Source organism: Rhinatrema bivittatum, chromosome 2 (assembly GCF_901001135.1).
Source record: "Rhinatrema bivittatum chromosome 2, aRhiBiv1.1, whole genome shotgun sequence".
NCBI lineage: Eukaryota > Metazoa > Chordata > Amphibia > Gymnophiona > Rhinatrematidae > Rhinatrema > Rhinatrema bivittatum.
In genome coordinates this window covers 326,212,126-326,238,742 of record NC_042616.1, presented here as the reverse complement: position 1 = coordinate 326,238,742, position 26,617 = coordinate 326,212,126, and the positions used below count along the sequence as shown (strand labels likewise).

Genomic DNA, 26,617 nt, shown 5'->3' with positions numbered 1-26,617 from the left:
GTTCAGGGTTTGAATTGCCTCCCATATTGATTCCAAAGTGAATGAAGCAGGTCTTACCAGCTCAGGTATCACTGTTCCAGCTTTAACAGTAAAATCCTTCTCAAACTGCCTAGAGGCAGTACTGCTAGCATGGCCCAGAAGTCCCTAGGGACTTCGAGAGGCGTCAAATCTACTCCCAAAGCCTCTCAGATTAGAGACTGTTGACAACTACCTTCTTCAGCGTCCAGGTGCCTTTTCTTGGAACATTAAATTACCTCTATCTCAGCAGGATTTCCTGGGACATTCCATTGCACTGGGGATAGTGATGTCAAGAACTCAGGGAGGGCGTCGGGTTCCACTTCCTGTGTTCCTCCAGCGAGCCAATTCCCGGGGTTGAGGATCCAAGCAGCACATATACGTCCATTGGGTCCTGGACTTGAGATATCGATGTAGCAGGTAAAGCTTCACGCTCCCTGGCCTGGCATTTTCTGCCGGAATGGGGCATATCGAATCAATCCACCTCCACCCGATGACAGCGTCTCAGGCATGTCCTGCTCAGTCGGCCATCTTGGATCAACCTGGACCAGTGGGTTTATGCTCTCCTGACAGCAGATGGAGACAGAGCAAGCTGACGTCACAGTATATATAGGCCTGCAGTGACCTCAGCCTGCCAGAATTCTCTTCAAAAGCAACTGTGGCTAGACTAACAAAAAAATGTATTAAAACATGATTAAAAACAGGCAACCATAAACGTACTCAACCAATAAGAAACACTGAACTCATACAGCTACCCCAAGCTAGGGACTGGATGAACACTTACCAGTAAGCCCTTAGGATCCCTATCTCCACAGAAGGACAACTGACACACTCATGGGTAGAAAGATGTGAGTCCATCTGGCTACACTAAGAAAAACAAAATTATCAGGTAAGTAATTTCTCCATTTCCTAGCACGTAGACAGATGAACTCAGGACCAGTGGGATGCACCAAAGCTACTCCCCAACAGGGTGGGAGGCTGCCCGCGGTCCAGTCAACACCACACGTGCAAAGGCTGTGTCCTCTTGAGCCTGCACATCCAGATGCTAGAACCTGGAAAAAGTGTGTAGGGAAGACCACATCGCAGCTTGGTAAATGTTGATGGGAGACAACAATCTAACCTCTACCCATGACACTGCCTGAGCCCTAGTGTAATGAGCCTTAATCTGATTATGCAACAGCTTTTCAGCATCCATAAACGTGGCTATGACTACTTCCGTAATCCAGCGAGCTATGGTACTCTGCAAAGCTGGAGCACCCTGCTTATTCCCACCACGGAGAACAAACAAACGATCCAGGTTCAGAAACCTCCAGATACCACACAACAAGTCTCTTGACATCCAAGGAGCACAAGAGGCAATACTCCTCTGCATCCCTGAGCTTAGCCAGGGACGGCAAGTAGATGGACTGATTCAAATGAAAGTCCGAGACTACCTTGGGCAAGGACGATGGAACAGCATGCAGCTTTAACGCCCCCAGAATCACAAAAGGAATGGCTTCCAGCAAGACAAGGCCTTTAGCTCAGAAATTCAATGCACTGAACATATAACCACCAGGAACACAGTCTTCAAGGTCAACAACTACAAGGAAAGGCTATACAGTGGTCAAAACGTAGGGCCCACCAAAAAATCAAGCAACAAGTTAACACTCCACAAGGGAACCACTAACCTCAAGGGAGGCCTAACATTCCCTTCAAAAAACAAATCACATCAGGGTGAAATGACAATGAACCACCAAGCACCTGGCCCCTGAAACAGGTAAGAGCCGCAACCTGCACCTTCAAGGAATTAAGGGCCAATCCTTTATTCAATCCATCCTGCAAAGGTCCAGAATGAAGAACACCACACTCCTCATACCAAGCCTCAAGAACTCTCCAAACATGCACATAAGCCAAGGAAGTGGAGAACTTGCGAGCGCGGAGTAAGGAAGCAATCACCACAGAGGAGTAACCATGTGACTCTTCGACACTCCAATTCCCTTGGGCCGTCAACTCCAAACAGTAAGCCCCCCAACCATGGAGATGTCGCGAATACCGACCAGGTCGAGGAAGACAAGGGAACTCCCTTCTTCAGATGATCCTCCTGCAACCACCCCTGGAGGCAGGAGCAGATTTCTATCAGCAAGTGGAGCAAAACGCATAATCCTGAGACTGTGTGTTCCAACGAAACATCAGAGAGGGCTGAGGCATGTGCCTCACCCACGGCACCATTTCCAGGATTGCTGCCATCAAGCCTAGTACCTGTAGGTAGGACCACACCGGATGCATGGTGTTCGCCAACTGACACACTTGAGACATCAATTTATGAATCTGAAATTTTGGTAGGAAAACTTTGTCCTGCCCCATGTGGAATCAGACCCCCAGACACTCCAACGACTGGGATGGCTGAAGATTGCTCTTGTTCAGGTTCACTTCCCAAGCTCCCGCAATAATGAGATCATCTTGAATGTCAGTAGTCGGCTCTATTCCTGAGACTTGGCTCGAATCAGCCAGTCATTCAAATACGGGTGCACCAGAATCCCTTCTCTTCGTGAGACCACCGCTACCACCATCATAACTTTGGAAAATGTACTGGGAGCGGTGGCTAGACCAAAGGACAGCGCCTGAAACTGATAACTACGCCCGAACACCGCAAAGCATTGAAAGCGTTGGTGCTCCAGTCGGATGGGACAGATCCAGGGAGGTAAGAAATTCCCCCGACTGAACTGCCATTATCACAGAGTAAGAGGTTTCCATGTGAAAATGAGATCCAAGATGGGATACAAGAAGACCTCCCTTCTTGGGCGCAACAAAATAAATGGAATAGCGCCCTATACTGTCTAGAGACGTGGGCACCGGAACCACAGCCCTCAGCCTGAGCAGCCTTTGTAGCATGAACTCCACCGCCTGCTTCTTCTGCAGGGAGTGGCAAGTGGATACCATGAACACGTCCTGAGGAATACTGCAAAATACCAGTGCATATTCTTCATGTATCACCTTCAGGACCCACTGGACCAATGTGATCTTGACCCCCCTCTGATAAAAGAGAGAGAGGGAGACGTCCTCTATCTCATGTTCCAGAAAGTGGGTCAGCAAACCTTCATTGGGAGGTACGGAAGGGTCCACAACCTGAGCCTTCGCCTTGTCTGTTACAAACGCCTTGATCCTGCAGCACAAACTCTCATGATAAAGAGGCACTGTGCCTGTCACTTATCCTCCAGCAAACGAGGAACTAGAGATTTGCTCCACTTACTGGCCAGGTTCTCCAACTCATTTTGAAACAAGAGCAAGCCGTGAAAAGGCAATTTGATGAGACTAGCCTTGGATGTTGCTTTGGCAGACCAATCTCTCAACCATAACTGGCACCTGGCCCCCACAATCGAAGTCACTCCTCTGGACAAGGTGCAGACCAAGACACAGCCCACATCAGCCAAAAAGGCAGCAGCTGGTACCATAACAGAGCTAGGATTTACGCCAGAGACAGCAAACTCCTGTAGAGAAACAAACAAGAGCAAGCCACCAAGGATCAACATGAAGCAATGCAAGGTCACTGTCACAGCTTCAAATGCCCGCTCAAGGATAGTCTCAATCTTGCTAACATCAGCATCAAAGGCCTTTCCCCCTTTCAAGGGAATAGTAGACCGCTTGGAGATTGCACGCACAAGTGCATCTACCTTCGGAAAAAGAAAGCCTCTCTCACCACTGAATCCAGAGGGTACAGGCCATGCAAAATCTGACCCCTTTGGAAATAGCCTCTGGGGCCCTGCACTCAAGCTGAAACAATACTAGAATAGCTTCCATCATGGGGAAAAAACAAGAGGCTTTACACGCAAGGGAAACCAAACTAGGATTTCTCCTTGGCTCAGAAATGGAATCTGCCCCAGGAACTCCAAGCATCGTCAAGGTCTAGGAAAAAAACAGAGCTGGCAGTTCATCTCCATATGGCTCCAATCCAGGGGGGGGGGGAGGGGGAGTTCCCCATCCTCAAAAGAGGCAGGACCAGCACCATCCTCCAGGCCAGCCTGAGCTCCATCCACATGGGAAAGACTGAAAAACAAAATTTTATATTCTGCAGGGAAAACATTTTTGCATATATTATTCAAAAACACTTTGGCAATGCAACTTTATTTTTTTCAGTAATGCCACTTTTAAAAATGAATATATGCCTCTTAAGTATTCCTGGGTTTCTATGACATGCTGTCTAAAAGAATACAGTATAATTATAGCCCTTGTAGGGTTTTGTTTTTTTTTAGGTCTCTGTTAATTTGGCGGCGTGCTGGCATACATTTTATATACCATTTGCATTTTTTTAAGAAGATAAGAACATAAGAACCTGGCAAGTATCCAAAATAGACTTAGTTTTTGGGTACTTGCCAGGTTCTTATGGCCTGGATTGGCCACTATTAGAAACAGGATGCTGGGCTTGATGGACCCTTGGTCTGACCCAGTATGACATGTTCTTAAAAAATGCAAATGGTATATAAAATGTATGCCAGCACACCGCCAAATTAACAGAGACCTAAAAAAAAAAAATCTCTACAAGGGCTATAATTATACTGTATTCGTTTAGACAGCATGTCATAGAAACCCAGGCATATATTCATTTTTAAAAGTGGCATTACTGAAAAAAATAAAGTTGCATTGCCAAAGTGTTTTTGAATAATCCATTTCAATTGCTATTTCACAGTCATTTAGTCAACGTATGTCCCCCACTTCTTCATTCATATTTTTGTACAAGTCTTGTAAAAACACACAGAGAGGTTCTAGAAGTCCTGCCTGTTAAGCCACACCAACCAGAATAGATCTATGTAACCCTCACAAACTCAAATGAATAGAATAATTTCAGGAGAAAATGGGGAAGGAAAGAAATCTTCAAAACAAATGTCCTCCGGATCTTATTTAAAAAAAATATTTTAAATAAAACCTTTGGACAAAAAAAAATGAATAATGTCATAAAACAAGAGGAGCGCAAAGGGCCACGTTGCTATTTTGTAGGCTTGTAATAGCAAACCTGGCTTAAAGTAAAAAAAAACCAAAAACATCAAAAGATACAAAAATCTATACATCGTACCTTAGGTATGTCCCATAGATGAAGAAAAGGGTCATCATTAGACCATTTAACGCAAAAATCATAGACACGTAAAAGGAAGCAGGATCTCCCAATCCTATAAAACAATTTAACAATTTGGAGAGTTAAACAAAATAGACATGCTGCTTAACAGTACACATTTCCAGACAGACACTGCTTGAAGATATATGAACCACTATTCCAGAGTTGTCAAAGCCATTTATATATAAATCTGTTTTTAGAAAGATTGCCTGGGGCTCAGTGCACATAGAAGTACATACAGAACTCGATTTTGCATGTACTCTTTATATGCAATCAGGAGAGGTGCTTCGGGATGGAGTTGGGACTTGCACACATACTTTTATATTTTATTAAACATACATGTAAAGTTCACCCACACATGTTTCGCCCTCGATAGAGCAGTGTAACTTTGTGCATTTATCAGCCTACTTATATGGGAAGACAGGGAAGGGTCAGGTGAGACCTGGAGAACCTTATTTGAAGGGAGCAGGAGTAGTGTGGGGGCATCTTCACAGGTCACAGAGGCCCAGATGTGGCTTTCTTATTTCTTTCCCAGCATCTGAACTCTACTTCGTTGCCCCCATTCCCAGCATTCATCCTCTCTTCCTCAGCATCAGAGTCGTGTCCCTTTCTCCTTTCCTATGCACAGCATCCATCCCTTGCCTTAGCAGGCATGCCATCATGCAGTTCTCTCCTTCTGTGCCTCAAGGCAGGAGGCACTGGTGACAACTTAGATCAAATTCAGACAGCAAATTCTGCTCCTATCATCCCACCCTGCACCTCAAGACAGAAAGGAAAACAAAGAAGTGAGACAGGACTTCCCTGATTAGATGCATTGCAAGCTGCAGCAGGAAGAACTGGAAGACAGCATGGGCACTGGACAGATAGAAAAAACAAGTTCTGCTTCACCTTTTCACCTAATCCTACTTCCCCCATCCATCCATCACCGTCAGGTCAATCCAGTAAAGTGCGGCCGCGTTTACCCTGCTCCTAACCCGCTTTCTACTCACTTTCCGGCCGCGTTAGCCCTTCCTGCGATCCACAATCCCCTTTAACCTACTCTTACCGCGTCCTTAAATCCCCGGGTAACCCCTTCCGCCCGCGGCATGTATATTACATGTAAACGATCGAATTAGCTATTCCCTACCATCCAGTAACGCCCGCCCCGACTATCGCTTTTTTACCCTGCCGTTTTGCCGCGCGTTTAACCTGCTAACTTACCGCCTACCCTTACCCCTGCATTAGAGGCAGGGATAAGGGTAGGCAGCAAACTTTCCCCCAGCCCCCCGCTCACCTGCCCTGGCCGCGTCCATGGGTGCTGGTCTCCAGGGCAGCCCCAGTCCTCTCCCCTCCTCCCGAAGCAACAAAAGCGAAAAAAAAAGTTGCAAGAGAGAGAGGGGAGAGAGGACGGGCAATCCTACGCTCGGGATTGCCAGTCCTCTCTCCCCTCCTCCCGAAGCAAGGCGCGAAAAGCAGCCTTGCTCCGGGAGGAGGGGAGAGAGGACTGGCAGTGTAAAGCAACGAAACGACTTACTTTTTTTGCAGCCCCCCTCCGGAGACGGACATCGGCAAGGAAGACCGCGGCTCCCCTGCCTCCAGCTGCCCGCGAAGATGGACGCCTGCACGGGCGAAAGCGGCCCCTGTGCGTGCAATTGGGCCGCTCAAGGCGTGACGTCACGACGTTTGGCGTCACAGCATGTGACGTCACGTCTTGAGCGGCCTAATTGCACGAAATGACATTTGAAATGACAGATACCAGCGTGTCCGTGAAGCGTTAGGCCCGCGCACCCAGGTTACTGTATAGGCGCTGTATAGCGCTCTATACAGTAAAATGGGTTGCGCGGGCCTAACGCTTCACGGACGCTTCTTAGACGCAGCTTGCATTTGCAAGCTATTTACATACAGGATCGAGCGGTAGGTGAGCTGGACTGTGCGTGCGGCAACCGCGGGTGCGCCGGGCACTAACGCAGCTCTTCCTAACACTCGTTACTGGATTGACCTGCGTGTGATTCAAGGCAGGCTGCAAGAGGGAGGATTCAGCTGATTGGCTGCAGGAAGCATTGGGAAATAAATGAAGGCAGGTGAATGAGAGCTAACTCTGCCTCCAAACCTTCTCCCCTCTCCTCCACAAGAGGACTGCTAGCAGCAGTTCAGAGGACTTAACTGCAAGTAATTAAGAAGTGGAACAGGAAGGCAGCAAGGCAGAGCAGGCTACTTAATGAAATTCAAAGTATGCTGTCTTTCCTTCTGCTGCTACTGACCCCACCCAATAAGTATGCTGATAAACAGAAGTTGTACATGAGGAAGGGGATTAAAGATGTGCACAGTTTAGAGAGAACACCGATTGCCATATTACAGCAGGTCAATGATGGCTTTGTAGTTCTGATTTCTTTCAGTCATTTCCCTAAGAAAGTCAGAAGAAAAAATGTATGCATAACATGATGCAAAACTAGTAGTGCATTAATTTGTGTGGGTGGCCTGGGGTGCAGCAGAAACCTTAGAAGCAGGGAGAAAAAAGTATGGTGAGGTTGAAATGGAGGGGGAGGGGGCAAGAAAGAGAGAGAGAAAGCACCAAGTGGGAAGAGGATGGGAGCAGGAGAGGAGTTAGTTGGGATATGATAGGTTCAGCTAAGGGAGATACAGTGATTTACTTCTGGGGCATTCTGTGAGTTCTAATATTTTTCTCTATTGTTTAAATTACTATTCAAAGATAGTGATTATGTGCTTTTCTAACAAATATACAGATTTTGCATAATTTAAAAAGTGAACAAAATATTTACAGTTCTAAATGAATGTATTTTTGCTCCTGCAGTTCCGTGACACAAGATGCTTTCTAGTATCATCCTACAAAAGCTGTTAGCTTGGGTTTTATATAAAAAAAAACAAACAAACAAACAAATAATGTAAATTGTTAAGCTAACCTAAATCCCCACATAGTTTGCAGGCTGAGATGTGGGCATTTTATCTTAAAACTCATCTCAGTTGGGAAAAGAACAAGATCACCAATTCTCCCATTACACTGGGGTCAGTTTACCGTCCAAAATCAAATCAATTAATTTGATCTTATTTTCTATCATAACTAAAACTAATTGGCAGAAGGTGAAATTTTAATAGGAGGGTATTTCAGTTTGGTAATGGATTAGGGATCGGACAAGCCTGGTAAATGTTTTCAGAGACAAACGTATCTAATAGGTAACTGTGTGAGGCTGGTCTTATAGATATTTGGAGAGTTATTAACTCTAAATATAAGGACTCTTATTACTCTCTACCATATAATTCAGATTCTGGAACTGACTTGTCCTTCTCTTGTTTGAATTCCCTGCTTCGCTCACACTGCCAGCATTTCAGTCAAGGATCTTCTGCTTCAGGGGCTAGACACAGTTATTTGTTTTGCTGCGTTTCCCATTTACACCGCCGCCAACGATCCTCGTCAAAATGCTGGTAGTGTCTGGCTGGCAAAGTGAACAAAGCGGGGAATTTAAATAAGAGGAGGACATACTTAATCATCTCCTCCATTAAAAGGTAAATGTAATCCCAGCAATGCCAATGGCAACAGCCGAGAGAATTTGAAAAGTAAATAGATGATTAGAGAGCCAAGTGGCTCTGCAAAAATTTAACTTGCAAATACAAAAATCAAAAAATAATAAACCAAAGCATTCATATTAAAATCAGTGCATATTTCAACGAGGGGTTACAGCCAATGGAGTGGCACATGCCAATATCTAGCTTTCCTCTCTGCTCCCTAGAGGCGGATTGGCCTATTGGGGGATCAGGCACCCCACGATGGGCCAGTGGTTCTGGACTAGTCATGTGGTTTCCTTCTGGGATGCATCCTTCCTAGGTGTCCCTGCAGTCAGTGCACTTTAACTCCCTTTTCACCATCTTGGACCTTGGTAACCAAAAAATAGTAAATGTAGGGTCCAGATAGCAGAGTTGCTTACCTGTAACAGGTGTTCTCACAGGACAACAGGATGTTAGTCCTCACATATGGGTGACATCATCAGGATGGAGCCCAATCACAGAAAACTTTTGACAGTTTCTAGAACTTTGACTGGCACCTACTGGGCATGTCCAGCCCAGCACCAACCCTGCATCCAGCAGAGGTCCCCCTTCAGTCTCGTCTTATAGTAAAAGTACATGCGAAAAATAAGAAAATGTAACTAACCCAACACCACGGGGTGGCGGGTGGGTTTCGTGAGGACTAACATCCTGCTGTCCTGTGATAACACATGTTACAGGTAAGCAACTCTGCTCTCTCACAGGACAAGCAGGATGGTAGTCCTCACATATGGGTGAGTACAGAGCTGAGGATGCCCAAGAAAAGCACCAAATGCACCCAAAGACGTGCAACAGGCACAACAACTGGAGAGAAATTTTGGTTAAAAGGGCATCCTGAACTCTGATGGGTCGGTGGAAGACTGTTGGTACATTAATTGGCAAATAAGTTGCGTAGGACAGACTGGCCGAAGATGGAATCTTGTCTGCTAGCCTTGTCTAAGCAATAATGGGCTGCAAAGGTATGGAGAGAGCTCCAGGTAGCAGCTTTACAAATGTCAGTAAGTGGCACCGAGCGGAGGTGCGTTACTGAGGTCGCCATGACCCTGATAGAGGTTGAGGAATTAACCTTTCAACATCCAGGTAGTCAGAGATAGGGCCTGGAGGTTGGGGCGACATAGGCATCCGTCGTTCTGAGTGATCAGAAGTGGATCCTTCCCCAGAAGAATGTGCCGGCGAATTGATAGGTCCTGAAGTATTGGGAACCACACCTGGCGTGGCCAGTGAGGACTTTCAGAATCATCAATCCCCTGTCCTGTCGCAACCACGAGAGTCTTCGAAATGAGTGGAAGTGGAGGGTATGCATAAAGGAGACCGCTGGTCCACGAGAGGGAGAAAGCGTCTCTTGGCTGCAAGTGTTGGCTGCGAGTGAGAGAGCAGAAGTTTTCTACTTTCCAGTTGTGGATTGACGCAAAGAGATTGATATGAAAGTAACCCCAGCGTTGGAATATTAAATCTGCTACTGTGGAGTTGAGGCACCACTCGTGCGGTTGAAAAGTGCGACCCAGCTTGTCTGCTAACACTTGCAGCCAAGGGACGCTTTCTCCCTCTCGTGGACCAGCGGTCTCCTTTATGCATACCCTCCACTTCCACTCATGTCCATGTCCCTTGTGTTTGAAGGTTGTTGACGTGAGCTCCCCATCTGTGGTCAAGATGACTTGCGCGGAGTTGACTGTTGGAATGGGAGACCAGCTTTCAAGGCTGTTTGATTTGTCCACCAGTGGAGCGATAGGTGTAATTGGTGGGTGATTTGAACTGTGTACGACAGTGATTGGAAAGCTTGCAGCCATTGAGATTTTAAAGTCCTTTGAGTTCTTCTCATGGCTAACTTCGCCATAGGGGTAACATGTACTGTCGAGGCCATGTGTCCTAGTAGCACTAGAAGTTGATGGGCAGATGCAAACTGGTATTGGGTTATAGAGTCCACCAAACATGCTAGATTGTTGGCACGGTCGTTTGGAAGAAAAGCTTTCGCCACTGTGGTGTCGAGGTCTGCTCCGATGAATGTGAGGAGTTGAGACAGCTCGATGTGGGATTTTTGATAGTTGATTAGAAATCCTAGGGAGTGTAATAGTATTATCGTGCTTTTCAAGGCAGACAGAGCTCCCTGCCTGGATGGGCTTCTGATTAGCCAATCGTCTAGGTATGGAAAAACATGAATGCTGTTTCTTAGATGTGCAGCAGCCACTGCTAGACATTTTGTGAATATTCGAGGAGCAGAGGCTGAAAGTCTGAATGGTAGGACTCGATACGGGTAATGATTTCTTCCCACGATGAATCGTAGATAATTGCGATGTTGTGTGGAAATGGGAATGTGTGCATAAGCATCTTGAAGATCTAGAGAACAGAGCCAATCTCCCCATTGAAGCAATGGAAGGATGGTTCCCATAGATACCATCCGAAATTTTTCTTTTTGAAGAAATTTGTTGAGATTGTGGAGGTCTAAAATAGGGTGAAGGCCGCCTGTTTGCTTTGGAATTAAGAAACAGCGGGAATAGAACCCCTTACCTTGTTGAGACCGGGGAACTGGTTCGATAGCCCTGACAGTCAACAAAGTAGAGAGTTCTACTTGAAGTTGAGGTGTGATGACCATGCTTGTCCAAAGTGGAATGGGTGGAGAATGCAGGGGTATTGTTTTGAATTTTAGACGGTATCCCCGATTTAGTATGGCTAACATACAGTCTTTTGTGATGAGACTCCATAGGTATTTGAATTGATGGAGTCGACCTCCTACTGGTAAGTGGGGCATAGGGTTGATGGAAAGGCTTCTGTTCTCTTGATTGATTTCAAAAACCCGCTGCTGGTCCAGTTTGTGGTGGGTTTTTGGCTGTTTTGGTTGGCATGCACATCCTCTTTGTGGTGGATGGTATGAACGTGCTGAAGAAGCAGATGGGTAATATCTTCTAGGCCTATAGAAGGGTCTCCTGGTTTCCCTTCTGGTCGATTTTCTTATTGAGGATGGCTGATCCGATGGTAGTCTAGAGAGTTGGTGGAGTGTCTAGTGGTGATCTTTCAACTGAGAGACAGTAGCCTGAATTTTTTCTCCGAAGAGATTCTCTACAGTGCAAGGAAGATCTGCCAGTCTCTCTTGGACTTCTTGTCGGAAGTCTGAGGCCTTAAGCCAAGCCCACCTCCTTGCATTAATTCCCGATGCTGATAGGCGGGCAGATGTCTCAAATGAGTCATAAGCTGCCCGTACCTCGTGTTTGCCAGATTCAAGCCCTTTTGCAATTAGTGTATTTAAAGCCAGTTGTTGCTGAGGGAGATCATCGGCAATACCTTGAACTTGCTTCCACAAGTTTCTTTGGTACTGTGTCATATAAAGCTGGTACGCCACAATACGAGATACCAGCATGGACCCCTGAAAAACCTCTCTCCCTAAGGTATCTAAGAACTTCTGTTCTTTTCCTGATGGGGTAGAAGAGTATGGCTTCTGTTTCCTGGCTTTTTTCTGAGCCGATTTGATGACTACAGAGTGGTGAGGCAATTGGGGCTTTTGGAAACCTGGAGTATGTTGCACCAGGTATGTGGCATCTGTTCTTCTATTTACAGCTTGTACCGAGCAAAGATGCTCCCATAACCTATGCTGGAGGTCCAACAGAACTTCGTGGATAGGTATTGCCATTACCTCCTTTGGTGCAACAACGAATTGTAGGACTTCTAGAGCCTTGTGTCTTGTGTCCTCCTCCGTCAGTAATTTGAAAGGAATTGTGTCAACCATTTCCTTAATGACACTTGTGAATGACAAGTCTTCAGGAGGGGACTTCCTCCTCTCTTCTGGTGGAGAAGGTTCAGACTGTAGTTCTTCTGAATCAGTATCAGTATCCACGTCCTTCCAAGGAGTATACTGAGGATGGTAAGGTGATTTAGGATCATCTGGTTGTTGTTGTAGATGTTGTTTCGTTTTAGAAGCAGATTTAGATGGAATCTGCTTGGGCAGCATAGGAGGTAATAAAGGCATCGATGGGGAATCGATGGGTCTCTATGGCATCGATGGTAACCGATGCCGGGTATCACCCGATGGACCAGGACGCATTGGCATTGAGGCATCCTTTACTGGCATCGATGGCCTTGCCGGTATTAGACGATGATGAAGGCCCGATGGCCCCGGGACGGAATCAGAGTCCCTGTCATCATCCTTCGATGAACCCGGAATTGGAATGGAAGGAATCATCGGTGGATGTGTAGGCATCGATGGAGTCAATGGTTGTACCGGAGGCGCCGGTGTCATTGGTGCCGGTGGAGGAAAAATACCAATCAAGGCGTCGATTTTGTCAGCAAAGGCTGAAAAATCAACAGATCCGATGTCAATGCCAGAGTCGGTGTTGGTACCGATGGTGGTATGGAAGGAGGCTGAAATTTTCAAAAAGCCTCGACGATGGCCTGCTAGACCATGGAAGTCACCTCTTTCCTGGAAACTGGGACTGGGTCCACTGTCACAGGAGAAGGTAAGACTGGCGCTACTGGCACTTCCATGACTGAGCGTGGTGGCACAGTCTCTAACACCGATCCCTGTGGAGAGCGCTTCGGTTCCTCAGGTACAGAAGGGAGTGTTGGTTCCAGTACCCGGACTCGCTTGGGTATCGGCTTGATGTCCTTTGATGCCGATGCCGTTCCATCCGATGGATCAGCGGTGGAACGGTGTAGATGGCGTCTTTTTTCTCGATGTTCCTTAGATGCTGAGGAAGACGCTACGGAGGACACCGATGGGGTCGGTGACAGACAGTCAGTCACCGGTCTTCTCTTCTCCTCGATGTTTTGCAACAGAGGGAGATATTCTTCTTGGAGATGTCGTCGACGATGACGATGAGGTGATTTTCTTAAACAACTCCTCCATCTTGTCCAATCGGGCACGCCTGCCCTTTGGTGTCATCTGGGCACAAGTTGAACAAGCCCGGACATCGTGGCCTGATCCCAGGCACAAAACACAAACATTGTGCTGGTCGGTAAATCGACATAGTTCGGTTACAATCTGGACATTTTTTGAATCCAGAGGCCATGTTAGAAAGTTAGGCTGAGTGACGGTCGAAGACCAGCAGATACCGAGTGAGGGTGACCGGAATTGACCGAAAATGATTCAAAAAAATGTACTCACCGATACTATGTCGAAGAGAGACCCAATGACAATTTTTTTGTGACTGAAAATATTTTCTTTCCCTTGAGGAAAAAGTGAGGGAAAATTCCCAGAGCTCCTAATATGCTATGCTTACAGCAAGGCGAAAAAAAAGAGACTGAAGGGAAACCCCTGTGGCTGAGAATATCATGGCATGCTGGGCATGCTCAGTGTGCCAGCCAAAAGTTTCTAGAAACTTTTGACATAAGTTTTCCATATCAGGGCTCCATCTGATGATGTCACCCATATGTGAGGACTATCATCATATTAGTAGTTTGTATTTAACCCCAGTTATTTATCTGCATGAATCCTAGTTCTGTGTAACCCCTGTTCTATGTAATGCTATTTTGCATCCGTTGTTTCAATGTAAACCAACGTGATATGTATTTGATACACGAACACCGATATAGAAAAATTCAAAATAAATACATAAATAAATCATCCTGCTTGTCCTGGGATAACGCAAAAACTCACCACGATGCCCCCTAACTAGAGCCAAGATGCGGTGCAGGAACAGAACTGAGAACAACTCAAACGTGGAAAGTGGCATGCTGGACATGCTCAGTGTTCCAGTCAAAGTTTCTAGAAACTTTGACAAAAGTTTTCTGTGCTGGGCTCCATCTGATGATGTCACCCACTTGTGAGGACTACCATCCTGCTTGCCCTAGGAGAATTTAATTTGTATTTTAATTTTGATTGTGTATTGCTGGACTCTTAATTGTATTTTTTGCCATTATTTTGTCAGAACTATGTTACCTGAAGTTTATGATAGCTTTAAATTTTGTACCACTGCTAAGGTAATGTGTTTTAAAAGCGGATTATAAAGTTTTAATAAATTAAGAAGAAGAAGAAGCTGTCTTCTCCAAATTAAATGCAATAGTTTCCACTAAAAAAAAAAACAAGAGAGAGAAATCTTCTGAAAGAGATCTGCTCCTTACCTGAGGAACATATGAACATAAGAAAATTGCCATACTGGGTCAGAGACCAGGGGTCCATCAAGCCCAGCCTCCTGTTTTCAACAACGGCCAATCCAGGCTACAAGTACCCGGCAAGTACCCTAAAACTAAGTATATCCCAGGCTACTGATGCTAGTAATAGCAGTGGCTATCTTCCAAGTCAACTTGATTAATAGCAGGTAATGGACTTATCCTCCAAGAACTTATCCAAACCTTTTTTAAACCCAGCTACACTAATTGCACTAACCACATCCCCTGGCAACAAAGTCCAGAGTTTAATTGTGCGTTGAGTGAAAAACAATTTTCTCCGATTAGTTTTAAATGTGCTACATGCTAACTTCATGGAGTACCCCCTAATCCTTCTATTATCCATTCTAGACCTCTCATGATTTTAGAGACCTCTATCATATCCTTCCTCAGCCGTCTCTTCTCCAAGTTAAATAGCCCTAACCTCTTTAATCTTTCCTCATAGGGGAGCTGTTCCATACCCTTTATCATTTTGGTTGCCTTTCTCTGTACCTTCTCCTTCACAACTATATTTTTGAGATGTGGCGACCAGAATTGTACACAGTACGCAAGGTGCGGTCTCACCGTGGAGCGATACAGAGGCATTATGACATTTCCCCTTTTTTCACCATTCCCTTCCTAATAATTCCTAACATTCTGTTTGCGTTTTTGACTGCCGCAGCACACTGAACCGACAATTTCAATGTATTAACCTCTATGACGCCTAGATCTCCTGGGTAATAGCTCCTAATATGGAACCTAATATGTAACTACAGCATGGATTATTTTTCCCTATATGCATCACCTTGCACTTATTCACATTAAATTTCATCTGCCATTTGGATGCCCAATTTTCCAGTCTCTCAAGGTCCTCCTGCAATTTATCCCAATCTGCTTTAGATTTAACTACTTTGAATAATTTTGTACCATCTGCAAATCTGATAACCTCACTCGTCGTATTCCTTTCCAGATCATTTATAAATATATTGAAAAGCACGGGTCCTAGTACATAGTAACATAGTAATGACGGCAGAAAAAGACCAAAATGGTCCATTTAGTCTGCCCAGCAAGCTTCCCAAGGCAGTCACTGCTGCTCTGTGTTTCTCTTAAGAGTAGTAACTGCCGCTCCGTGCCGGTTAAGCTTTTTTATTTATTCCCATCCTCTAGCTTTTTAGGGATCCACAATGTTTATCCCATGCCCCTTAGAAATCCTTCACAGTTTTAGTCTTCACCACTTCCACTGGAAGGGCATTCTAGGCATCCACCACCCTCTCAGTGAAGAAATATTTCCTGACACTGGTTCTAAGTCTTCCTCCCTGGAGTTTCAAATCATGACCCCTAGTTCTACTAAATTGTTTCCAATGGAAAAGGTTTGTTGACAACCATGGATCATTAAAACCTTTCAAGTATCTGAAGGTCTGTATCATATCACCCCTGCTCCTCCTCTCGGGTATACATATTCAGGTTCTTCAACTTCTCCTCATGTTATTCGATGGAGACCACCCACCATTTTGGTTGCCCTTCTCTGGACCGCCTCCAACCTGTCTCTGTCTCCTTTGAGATAAGGTCTCCAGAACTGAACACAGTACTCCAGGTGAGACCTCACCAAGGACCTATAGAAGGGGATTATCACTTCCCTTTTCTTACTAGATATTCCTCTCTCTATGCAGCCCAGCATTCTTCTAGCTTTGGCTATCACCGTGTCACACTGCTTCGTCGACTTCAGGTTGTTAGACACTATCACCCCAGATCCTTGAAGCACTCCATTGTTTACCCCTTTCCACTGAGAAAATTGTCCATTTAATCCTATTCTCTGTTTCCTTTTAACCAGTTTGTAGTCCACGAAAGGACATCGCCACCTATCCCATGACTTTTTACTTTTCTTAGAAGTCTCTCATGAAGAACTTTGCCAAATGGCTTCTGAAAATCTAAATACACTATATCTACCGGTTCACTTTTATCTATATGTTTATTAACTCCTTCAAAGAAGTGAAGTAATTTGGAAGACTAATTGCCTGTTTGTACTCCATGGTGGAAGTAAGCAGGGAGCACCGGTGACGCAAGCATTGATTGCCCCTGGGTTAAGAAAGTCATTACGGCAGCCTATGTGGCTCCTGAGTTTGCCTTTCCGAAACAGATTAAACCACTTTTAACAAGGTCTGAGGCGGTATCGTGGGCAGAATTTTGTTTGTTGTCACCTGCTGAAATTTGCAGAACAGCGACATGGTCATCTTTGCACACCTTCTCCAAACACTGGATGTTAGGGCTAGGGAGGATGCTGTGTTTGCGCGGGCGATATTGACTAGACCACTGGCAGCCTCTCAGTTTGAAGAGTCCTGTAGATTGCTCCTGCTCAGAGAGGTCCTCAGACCCATAGTGATTATCCCATGAACTCTCAGTCTCTCAAGCAGAGAAGTAAACTGGTAAAGCAGATCAAGTGGTCGCCTGTCGTACACTCATGGCCCTAAAAGACCTTCAGATGGCTGAGGGAGTCAGATATGGATGTACTATGACAAAACATGGAAGCTTCCTCATCTGATGTACCCAATAACAACACCTGAGCAGTCTGCACCCACTGCCAATTTAATGAGATAATACCAGGTACTCTGAAAACCTCAAGAACAGACTTCCATTTGCACTAGCAGTGATGTAACCTTTGCACCTTAGTGAGACAACCTGCAGTCATGATGCTAATATCGCATGGGAAATAGGAGAAGAGCTGACAGCTTGAGTAATCTGAACTGTATCATGATCAAGGTATGGACCTTTTTAGACTGTCATAACCCTGCTCTCCGGAAGGGAAAAGGCCCTTTTTACAGGTATACTTAGGAGAATGTTCAGCAGCTGTCAAATACCTGGTCACAGCATCATGCACTGATAGGGACAAATGGAGTGCCTCTGAATCTTGACTCGATACAAATACTAATGAAGCTGTACCCTTCGCTTTTAAAATCAAGTGGGGAGAAGCAAGAAGAGTCTATATTACCATGCTTTCTACCAGTGTTCAATTCCAAGGAAGAGCGATGCAACTTCAATATCAATGCACTGCCTGCATCCACTGCGATTTCCGAGTCTACTGATATCAATGTATCAGACTCTGAGATCAATCTAAGGAGGCATTCTCCAGGTGCTTTTTGGAGTTTCAGAGCCCTCAGGAAAATCTTTGGTGGGTGTCATACCCGAAGCACTATATGTTGTGCTATCATCATCATACAGCTGCACTTTGCAAATTTCTTGAAACCGCTGGCATGCTTCTCAGACAACACCAAAAAAATCTACTGATACAAAAGCAAACAACTCAGCGATGAAAATCAAACCACCACTTAATGCACCAGGATGCTGATACACAAACAAAGACAAAAAAGAAAAAAGAAACTTTTAAAATGAGGAAGAAAACCTAAGGAACCTTAAAAGGCTTGAAAGGAGGTGGTTAGTAACATTTAAAAAGGTAGAACCACCATGCTGTCACAACCTGAAGTAGAAAAAATGTTGTTGGGTACCACAGAAAATAATAAAACTGCAGATGGCCTCCCATGATGCTGATAACTTGGAGACAACCTGCACATGTTGATTAGAGAATGGATACATTTCTAGAAAGTTTTCTGTGCAGTATCCAGCACAGGGCTGCTTGTCCTCAGAAAATTAAAAATAGCTGGGGGAATAAGGAGAGGCTCCTTCTGGTTCCTTTACTGTATGCCCCAGAAAACTGTTGATCGGCTGGTGGACCAGAGTCGCTGCATCTGATGCCAGTAGGAAGTGCTTGGTCTTCCATTTAAAAGGAGGTGCCTGCAGCCTTTAGCAGGTTGTAATGAAACAGCTATCTGATGGGAGGAGCAATCAGATAGGAGTTAGCAATCTATAGTATTTAGGAGAGTTGTGAGTGGATCCTTGGACCAGTGGCAGATGACCACGCCCCCGGGGAAGACCCCGAGAGGGACCACCGGTCAGGCTCAGAGTATGGAGACAGACACACACTAGTTCTTTTATTAGACAGTATACTGAACCACCAGAGATGGCAGTAGTAAGCTGGAATGCCCAGCTGGGCTGTCGTCCCTCAGAAGCTGGAACAGCAATCCCTGGAGGCTGAACTGAAGAGAAACTGAAAAAAGTGAGTAGGTAGGGTAAGCAGAGTTCATGTACCGAACCTGATGGTAAGACTCACACAATGTCTCATAGAAGCCCAGGAGCTGGAATGTATAGGCCCTCGAGAAGCGAGTACCTGGTTCCAGGGAAAGCTCTGAGAGAGTGATGGTAAGTCACAGATGTAGTAGGCAGTGCTGACTTCCTGGCAGAAGTGAATTCGAAGAAGTCTGGGAACAAGGGCCCTCGAGGAGCGAGTGCCGGTTCCAGACTGCAATCTACAAAGTAAGAGAGAGAGGGTGAGGCCCCGAGGAGCGGGTACCCCTGGTTAGTCCGAGGAGGCAGAGTGGCGTAGATAGAACGAATCCATATCCTTATCCGTATCCTTGCTAACTCGATGTGTTAGCAAATTCTAAGACCTTAAATATCCGTCACGGGTGACGTCATCCTCAGGGGACGCACCTGAGGTTCGCGCCATCGCTGGTACTTCAGTCGGGGCCGCTGCGTGCACACCCCTAGGCCTCCAGGAAACATGGCGATAGCAGCGTGGAGCCGGTCCGGGGACGCCGGAGGACCTCGGCAGAGAAACGCCGCGGCAGCCAATCTTCCCGTGGGCATAGAGGGAGGCGCCACTCCCCTCCAGTATCTTGTTAACTAGGTTTCATTACAACCTAGTTAACAAGATACTGGAGGGGAGTGGAGTAGATGTAACTCCATTTACAGTAGAAAATGTATGGGAAGAGCTGGGGAAACTGAAAGTAGACAAAGCCGTGGGACCTGATGAGGTTCATCCCAGGATACTGAGGGAGCTCAGAGATGTGCTGGCAGGTCCACTGTGTGACCTGTTCAATAGATCCCTAGAAACAGGAGTGGTGCCGAGTGATTGGAGAAGAGCTGTGGTGGTTCCGCTTCACAAGAGTGGGAACAAAGAGGAGGCTGGTAACTACAGACTGGTTAGCCTCACTTCGGTGGTGGGAAAAGTAATGGAGACACTGTTGAAAGAGAGAATAGTGAACTATCTACAGTCGGGAGAATTGCTGGACCAGAGGCAGCATGGATTCACCAGGGGAAGATCCTGTCAGACAAATCTGATTGACTTTTTTGACTGGGTAACCAAGGAATTGGATCAAGGAAGAGCGCTCGATGTCATCTACTTGGATTTCAGCAAAGCTTTTGATACGGTCCCGCCCAGGAGACTGGTGAATAAAATGAGAAGCTTAGGAGTGAGTGCCGAGGTGGTGACCTGGATTGCAAACTGGTTGACGGACAGAAGACAATGTGTGATGGTAAATGGAGCTCTCTCTAAAGAGAGGGAGGTTTTAAGTGGTGTACCACAAGGATCGGTGTTGGGACCGGTCCTTTTCAATATCTTTGTGAGCGACATAGCGGACGGGATAGAAGGTAAGGTTTGTCTTTTTGCGGATGACACTAAGATCTGCAACAGAGTGGACACGCCGGAAGGAGTGGAGAGAATGAGACGGGATTTAAGGAAGCTGGAAGAGTGGTCGAAGATATGGCAGCTGAGATTCAATGCCAAGAAGTGCAGAGTCATGCATATGGGGAGTGGAAATCCGAATGAACTATATTCGCTGGGGGGAGAAGGGCTGATGTGCACGGAGCAGGAGAGAGACCTTGGGGTGATAGTGTCTAATGATATGAAGTCTGCGAAACAATGCGACAAGGCGATAGCAAAAGCCAGAAGAATGCTGGGCTGCATAGAGAGAGGAATATCGAGTAAGAAAAGGGAAGTGATTATCCCCTTGTACAGGTCCTTGGTGAGGCCTCACCTGGAGTACTGTGTTCAGTTCTGGAGACCGTATCTACAAAGAGACAAGGACAAGATGGAAGCGGTACAGAGAAGGGCGACCAGGAAGGTGGAGGGTCTTCATCGGATGACATACGAGGAGAGATTGAACAATCTAAATATGTACTCCCTGGAGGAAAGGAGGAGCAGGGGTGATATGATTCAGACTTTCAGATGCTTGAAAAACTTTAATGATTCAAAGACAACGACAAACTTTTTCCGTCGGAAAAAAATCAGCAGAACCAGAGAGCTGAGACTCCAGGGAGGAAGACTAAGAACCAATGTCAGGAAGTATTTCTTCACGGAAAGGGTGGTGGATGCCTGGAATGCCCTTCCGGAGGAAGTGGTGAAGTCTAAAACTGTGAACGACTTCAAAAGGGCATGGGATAAACACTGTGGATCCATCAAGTCTAGAGGGCGTGAATAAAGAGGAGGCATTCAAACACTGCACGGAGCGGCAGTAGCCACAGAGGCATTCAAACACTGCACGGAGCGGCAGTAGCCACAGAGGCATTCACGGAGCGGGATGCCAGTGGCCAGCAGTTGGTGTTCCACCTTCACGGAGCGGAAGGATGGAGGGCTGCTATCTCAAAAAAATAAAAAAATAAAAACAGGGGTGGGTAAGAGTATGGGGTAAGGGTGTGGCCTGCTTGTTACAGCGGTTGCTACCCCTAATTGAGCTGGACGTTCACTTGAATGCAGATACGGCGCTGCTCTCTAAATTGGTGGTGGGGTGGAGGGGAATTAGGACTGGAGGGTATTGGAAGCCAATAGTAACAGGTGGGAGAGAAAAAAAAGGGGAAAAAAATGGATAAAGTGCGTTGCTTGCTGGGCAGACTAGATGGGCCGTTTGGTCTTCTTCTGCAGTCATTTCTATGTTTCTATGTTTCTATGTCGGGAACCGATGGACACAACACAGGTAAATAAGGAGAGGTTCCATCTGGCTCCTCTGCTATGCGCCCTGGAACAGCGTTTATTGGCTGGGGGACCTGAGTCACTGCTTCTGACGTCACCAGGAGGCACCTGGTCTTCCATTTAAAACAAGGCACCCTAAGGAGTACTAAAGGAGCAGGTTTCTTCTGCCGGCAAAGGAGTTGTCACCGATAGTTTGAGCTGCAGTTACATGATTCTCAAGTTGCCTTTTAAGTATGGTAAAGAGGAAAGGTCTGTTGCACCCTTTTTTGCCGCCACTTAAGAACATCAGTTTTGCTATGCTGGGTCAGGCCAGAGGTCCATCAAGCCCAGTATCCAACAGTGGCCAATCCAGGTCACAAGTACCTGGCAAGAATCTTAAATTCAATAAATTCCATGCTGCTTATCCTAGGGACAAGTAGTGGACTTCCCCAAGTCCACCTTAATAATGGTTTATGGACTTTTCTTCCAGGAACTTATCCAAACCATTTTTATAACCCAGCTACACTAACAGTTTTTATCACAAACTTCAACAACGAATTCCAGAGTTTAATTATGCACGAAGTAACAAGTATTTTCACCTATTTGTCTTAAATGTAATCACCCAGAAACTTCATTGCATGTCCCCTACCTAGTCTTTGTACTTTTTGAAAGCATAAACAATTGATTTGCATTTACTTGCGCCAATCCACTCATTTTATGGACCTCTATCATACTCCCCTCAGTTGTCTTCTCTAAGCTGAAGAATCCTAACCTCTTTAGCCTTTCCTCACAGGGGAATTGTTCCATCCCCTTTATCACTTTAGAGGCTCTTCTGCACCTATTCTAATTTCACTATATCTTTTTTGAGATGCAGTGACCAGAACTGCACACAGTATTCAAGGTGCAGTTGTATCATGGAGCGATACAGAGGCATTATGATATTTTCTGTTTTATTGTCCATTCCTTTCCTAATAATTCCTAGCATTCTACCTCTTCTCAGTTAACTATTCTACGTATGCTGCTGGGAACTATGGAACAATTATCATCAGGTGCTTTGTTCATTACAGATAGGGTTAGAGGGACAGCAGTCAATCTGCCAGAGCTGGAAACATCTTTGAGTCCCGATAATGACCGCTCTCCTCCTATAGCACTGGATTCTAGGAGTAGATCTATAACCGAGTTAGCTCTTCTGAGGTTGGGTCTAGTTCTGGGTCTTCAGCAGTTGTGGAGTCATCAGTTAACAATCTGTCTGAAGATCCTTGGAGATCCAGCTTAGAGAGATCTGATACCATCGGATTGAAGGATGTATCCTTGGAAAGAATGGTGAGTAAGAGACTTGACGATTTTTCATCTTCTGTAGAGCTAGTGAAAGGAAAGTTGGTTGTTCAAACTCTATGGAATATGATGTTAAAATTAAAATTTTAGAGTCCCAAAATTTGTGGTCTCAAAATCTTATAACTGCTTCAGTTAAGGATGCTATTGCTATATATTAAAGGCTTGAAATTTTTCAAAACAGGTCTAGGGTACTTAATTTTCTTAGTTCTTCTCCCATTGCTCCTCAAGAGTTGATTAAGAAGTTTATGAAAAAGGGATTGTGTATTGCAAAAGATTCATTACCCTCTTTAATCAAAGTTTTCTATTTGCCTTTTAGAAAAAAATGATAGAGGGTTGGATGTTTCCTCTGTTTTATTTGATGTTTTAAATTTAACTTTTTGGAACAATGTACTAAAGTTATCAAGGATCATGCTACTTTATTGATTTCAAGTGCATCTGAGTCTGACAAAAGTCTTATAATGAGGTTGTTTTTCTATAATAAAAATTTTTCCTTCATGGGTCAGAAGATCTGGTTTTCCCCAGAAATCTGTAAACAGACTCAGATTAGGAGAAGAGTGTTTCTTCAGCTATTGGTTTAAGGGGTAATGTTTCTTGAGATATCCTGCAAAATATCTAATTAAATTGTTTTGTAACAGCTATTCTTTCTTTGAACCTAGCCAACTGAACTTTTTTTTTTTTTTAAGATAGTAGGACTGCTAAGGTTCCTTTCTCTACACCAGAATCTGTTTGATTGGCAACTTATGTATTTGTAAGCTCTTCTATCAGCAAATTGTTTAATAATTAATTTTCTATTTATTGTCCCTTGAATCTTTTCTTTTCCTCCTTTTTTGGAGACTTGATATAGGGTATTTGTTTTGTATTTTTTCTTTAAATATTATTGTATTATCTTAGCGCCTTATGGTCAAGCATGTTTTGCTTTATATTGTAATTATGAAAATTATAAACAGTTTAAAAAAACCACAAAATTCTATAAACACAAGGCTCAACTAAACATCTTAAAAGTAGATCAGTCTACTTTTTTTTATTTTAATGAACAGCTATCTTCACAGGATTTTTTTTTTTTAACTTGCTCAGTCTTACCTTACGTAATAAGTTATGAAATCTCTGTATAATTTTTCCATAGCAAATGCTAAAATCCCCTTACCATACCACTGAATCACATCAATTATGTGTAATATTTAACAAACATATATTCCACAGCATTTAACTATATATTGTTTGGCACAGATTACAAATTAACAGTTATAAATCCTAAATTATATAACAAGACTCCATCCAGGGTCAGGTTCTCGACCCCCCAAAATACTAAAGCAGTAGCAATTATATTATGGTTACCTTTTTGTAAACTTTCTATATAATTGCAGTCCATAGCTGACTGTGCAAATGGATTTCTATTATAGTTATATTAACTTAACTTCATATTGAAACTGTGGTGAATTATATTGGGCTTCTGTATTTCAACAAAAACATTAGCACACTACAAAAATGTTGCAAAGCACATTCTGTATCTGAATTCAAATAATTTCCCTTACTACAAAATTACATTTGTTGTTTAAAACAAGAATATCATAATAAAAAAAAAAAACTTGCCTTCGCAGCTTTCAACAGCACTAAGACCATCTCCCCGATTTACAGTCCAGCATATCTTAGTCTGAATGCCAAAAACATCCATTGTGCTTTTATACATTCGGTACCAAATGGCCAAAATCACCTGTGTAAAAAGCAAGACTTGTGATGAGAAAGCTAAATATTTAGCAAGTTTCTTTCTCCTATAATGATTAGAACAAAGCTGCCTTCAAAGATCCTGCAATTAATTCCTCTTTAGAAATATCAAACTGCTAGTCAAAAACCGAGAGTTTCAAAGCAGAATATAATAGCTGTAATAAAGGCAGCAGTAGAATTATTTTCAGGAGAAAAACTTTTAGTTTGGCCTTTTTTCCAAGGCCCATTAAGTTAATGTAGTCATCTATAAATCACACTAAGAAGGGAACACTGCACCACATATATTTAAATGCTTCAAAGCATACAGACAAGCATTTAGCATTTTTATAGTTCAACATCTCCTGCTCTATTTTTCTATTCACTTTATTTTAAAATAGCACAATAAAAAATTTGCAATCAATTACAAAACACATTTGTCCTCTACCCTATCTTATAAAAGTTTTGAAAAGTCGACTCTGAAATAACTCATTTTAGATTAGTTTGCAGGTTTCCATCAGGTTTTACAATATGGGGTACTTTTCAAAAGCATTTTTGTGCATAAAACATGGTTTTTCATATGTAAATGGGCTTTTTGAAAAGTAACCCAAGGGCTGTATGCACAGAAGCAATTTCACACATACTTTTACACATACTTGAAAGAGGCACTCCCACAGGCAGAGAAACTCTTTATGTGCATACTTTAAGAATGAGTGTAAATATGCGCATTTATATCACGCAGGGATATGCACGAGTCCGCTTTGCAAATTAAGGCTTAAATCGATGTGTGACTTTCTACAGAAGCATTTCTACTTTTTGCGGCTGTTAGAAAATTACCCTCACTATCAGTAACTACTGGGAGCCCTGTGCTGATGACATGCGAGTGCCAAAGGAAAATTGGTTCTTACCTGCTAATTTTCGTTCCTGTAGTACCATGGATCAGTCCAGACCCTGAGTTATGTCACCAATCCAGCAGAGGGAGGCAGAGAAACATTCTACTGACTCTGACATATACCCTGGAGCACCACCTGCAGTCCATCAGTATTGAACGGTATCAAAGCAGAAATGTAACTACTAAAATACTAACTAGCTATCTAAACAGCATAACGAACTTCCAACTCACAAATCCTAAATGGAAGCAGAATCCCCCCCCAAAAAAATCTTGGGAATAAACAAGAAAACATTAAGAAAAACTGACAGCATGAAAAGCGGTTTAAATACCCAAACAGTGAACGAGCAGACTCTCCGAAAAGATAATTGTGATATACAGACATAAAAGGGTGGGCGTCTGGACTGATCCATGGTGCTACAGGAACAAAAATTAGCAGGTAAGAACCAATTTTCCTTTCCCTGTACGTACCTGGATCAGTCCAGACCCTGGGATGTACCAGAGCTGAATTAATTGGGGTGGGACCCAGAGAGTCCCGCTCGGAGAACACTCTCTCCAAAGGCTGCCGAACTTGGAGCCTGGACATCCAAACGGTAATGACGAGCAAAAGTGTGCAACGACTTCCAAGTCGCTGCTTTACAAATTTCCTGAGGAGAAACTAGCTGACATTCTGCCCAGGAGGTAGCCTGTGATCTAGTGGAATGAGCTCTCAAACCTTCAGAAAGATCTCAATGAGCCAGAAGATAAGCTGATCGAATTGTCTCGTTTAACCTACGAGCAATAGTAGCCTTGGAAACATTATGACCATTGTGAGGGCCACTCCACAAAACAAACAAATGATCAGACAATTGAAAACTGTTGGTAACTTCAAGGTAACGCAGCAGTACCCGTCGCACAACCAATTTCTTAAGATCCTTAGAGGAAGGATCCAAACATTCTAAACACGGAAAAGCTGGAAGCTCTATAGACTGATTTAAATGAAAAGATGATACTACCTTAGGTACAAAAGATGGTACAGTTCGTAATGAAATTCCCATATTGGAAATTCTAAGAAAAGGCTCTCTGCAAGACAAGGCCTGCAACTCTGAAATTGTAGAATTATTTCATAAAGGGAAAGAGGTTAGTTGGGGCATGTTGGGAATGGCAGTGGGGGTGAAAAGCAGGTCCTGCAATCGAAACCCAGAATCTTCTACGAGCCGAAGAAATG

General features: G+C 44.3%; 1 protein-coding gene across 5 annotated transcripts in view; it reads right to left on the bottom strand.

Annotated features, from left to right (window-relative positions):
• Positions 1–26,617, bottom strand: part of DPY19L1 (dpy-19 like C-mannosyltransferase 1) — a 414,496-nt gene that overhangs the window by 284,343 nt on the left and 103,536 nt on the right. For all 5 annotated transcript variants that reach the window (XM_029589768.1, XM_029589772.1, XM_029589771.1 and 2 more), the window contains 2 exons: positions 24,414–24,534; positions 5,063–5,156 (listed from right to left, as the gene is read on the bottom strand). In XM_029589768.1, the coding sequence (XP_029445628.1) occupies positions 5,063–5,156; positions 24,414–24,534 (215 nt within the window). The remainder of the gene's footprint in view (positions 1–5,062; positions 5,157–24,413; positions 24,535–26,617) is intronic.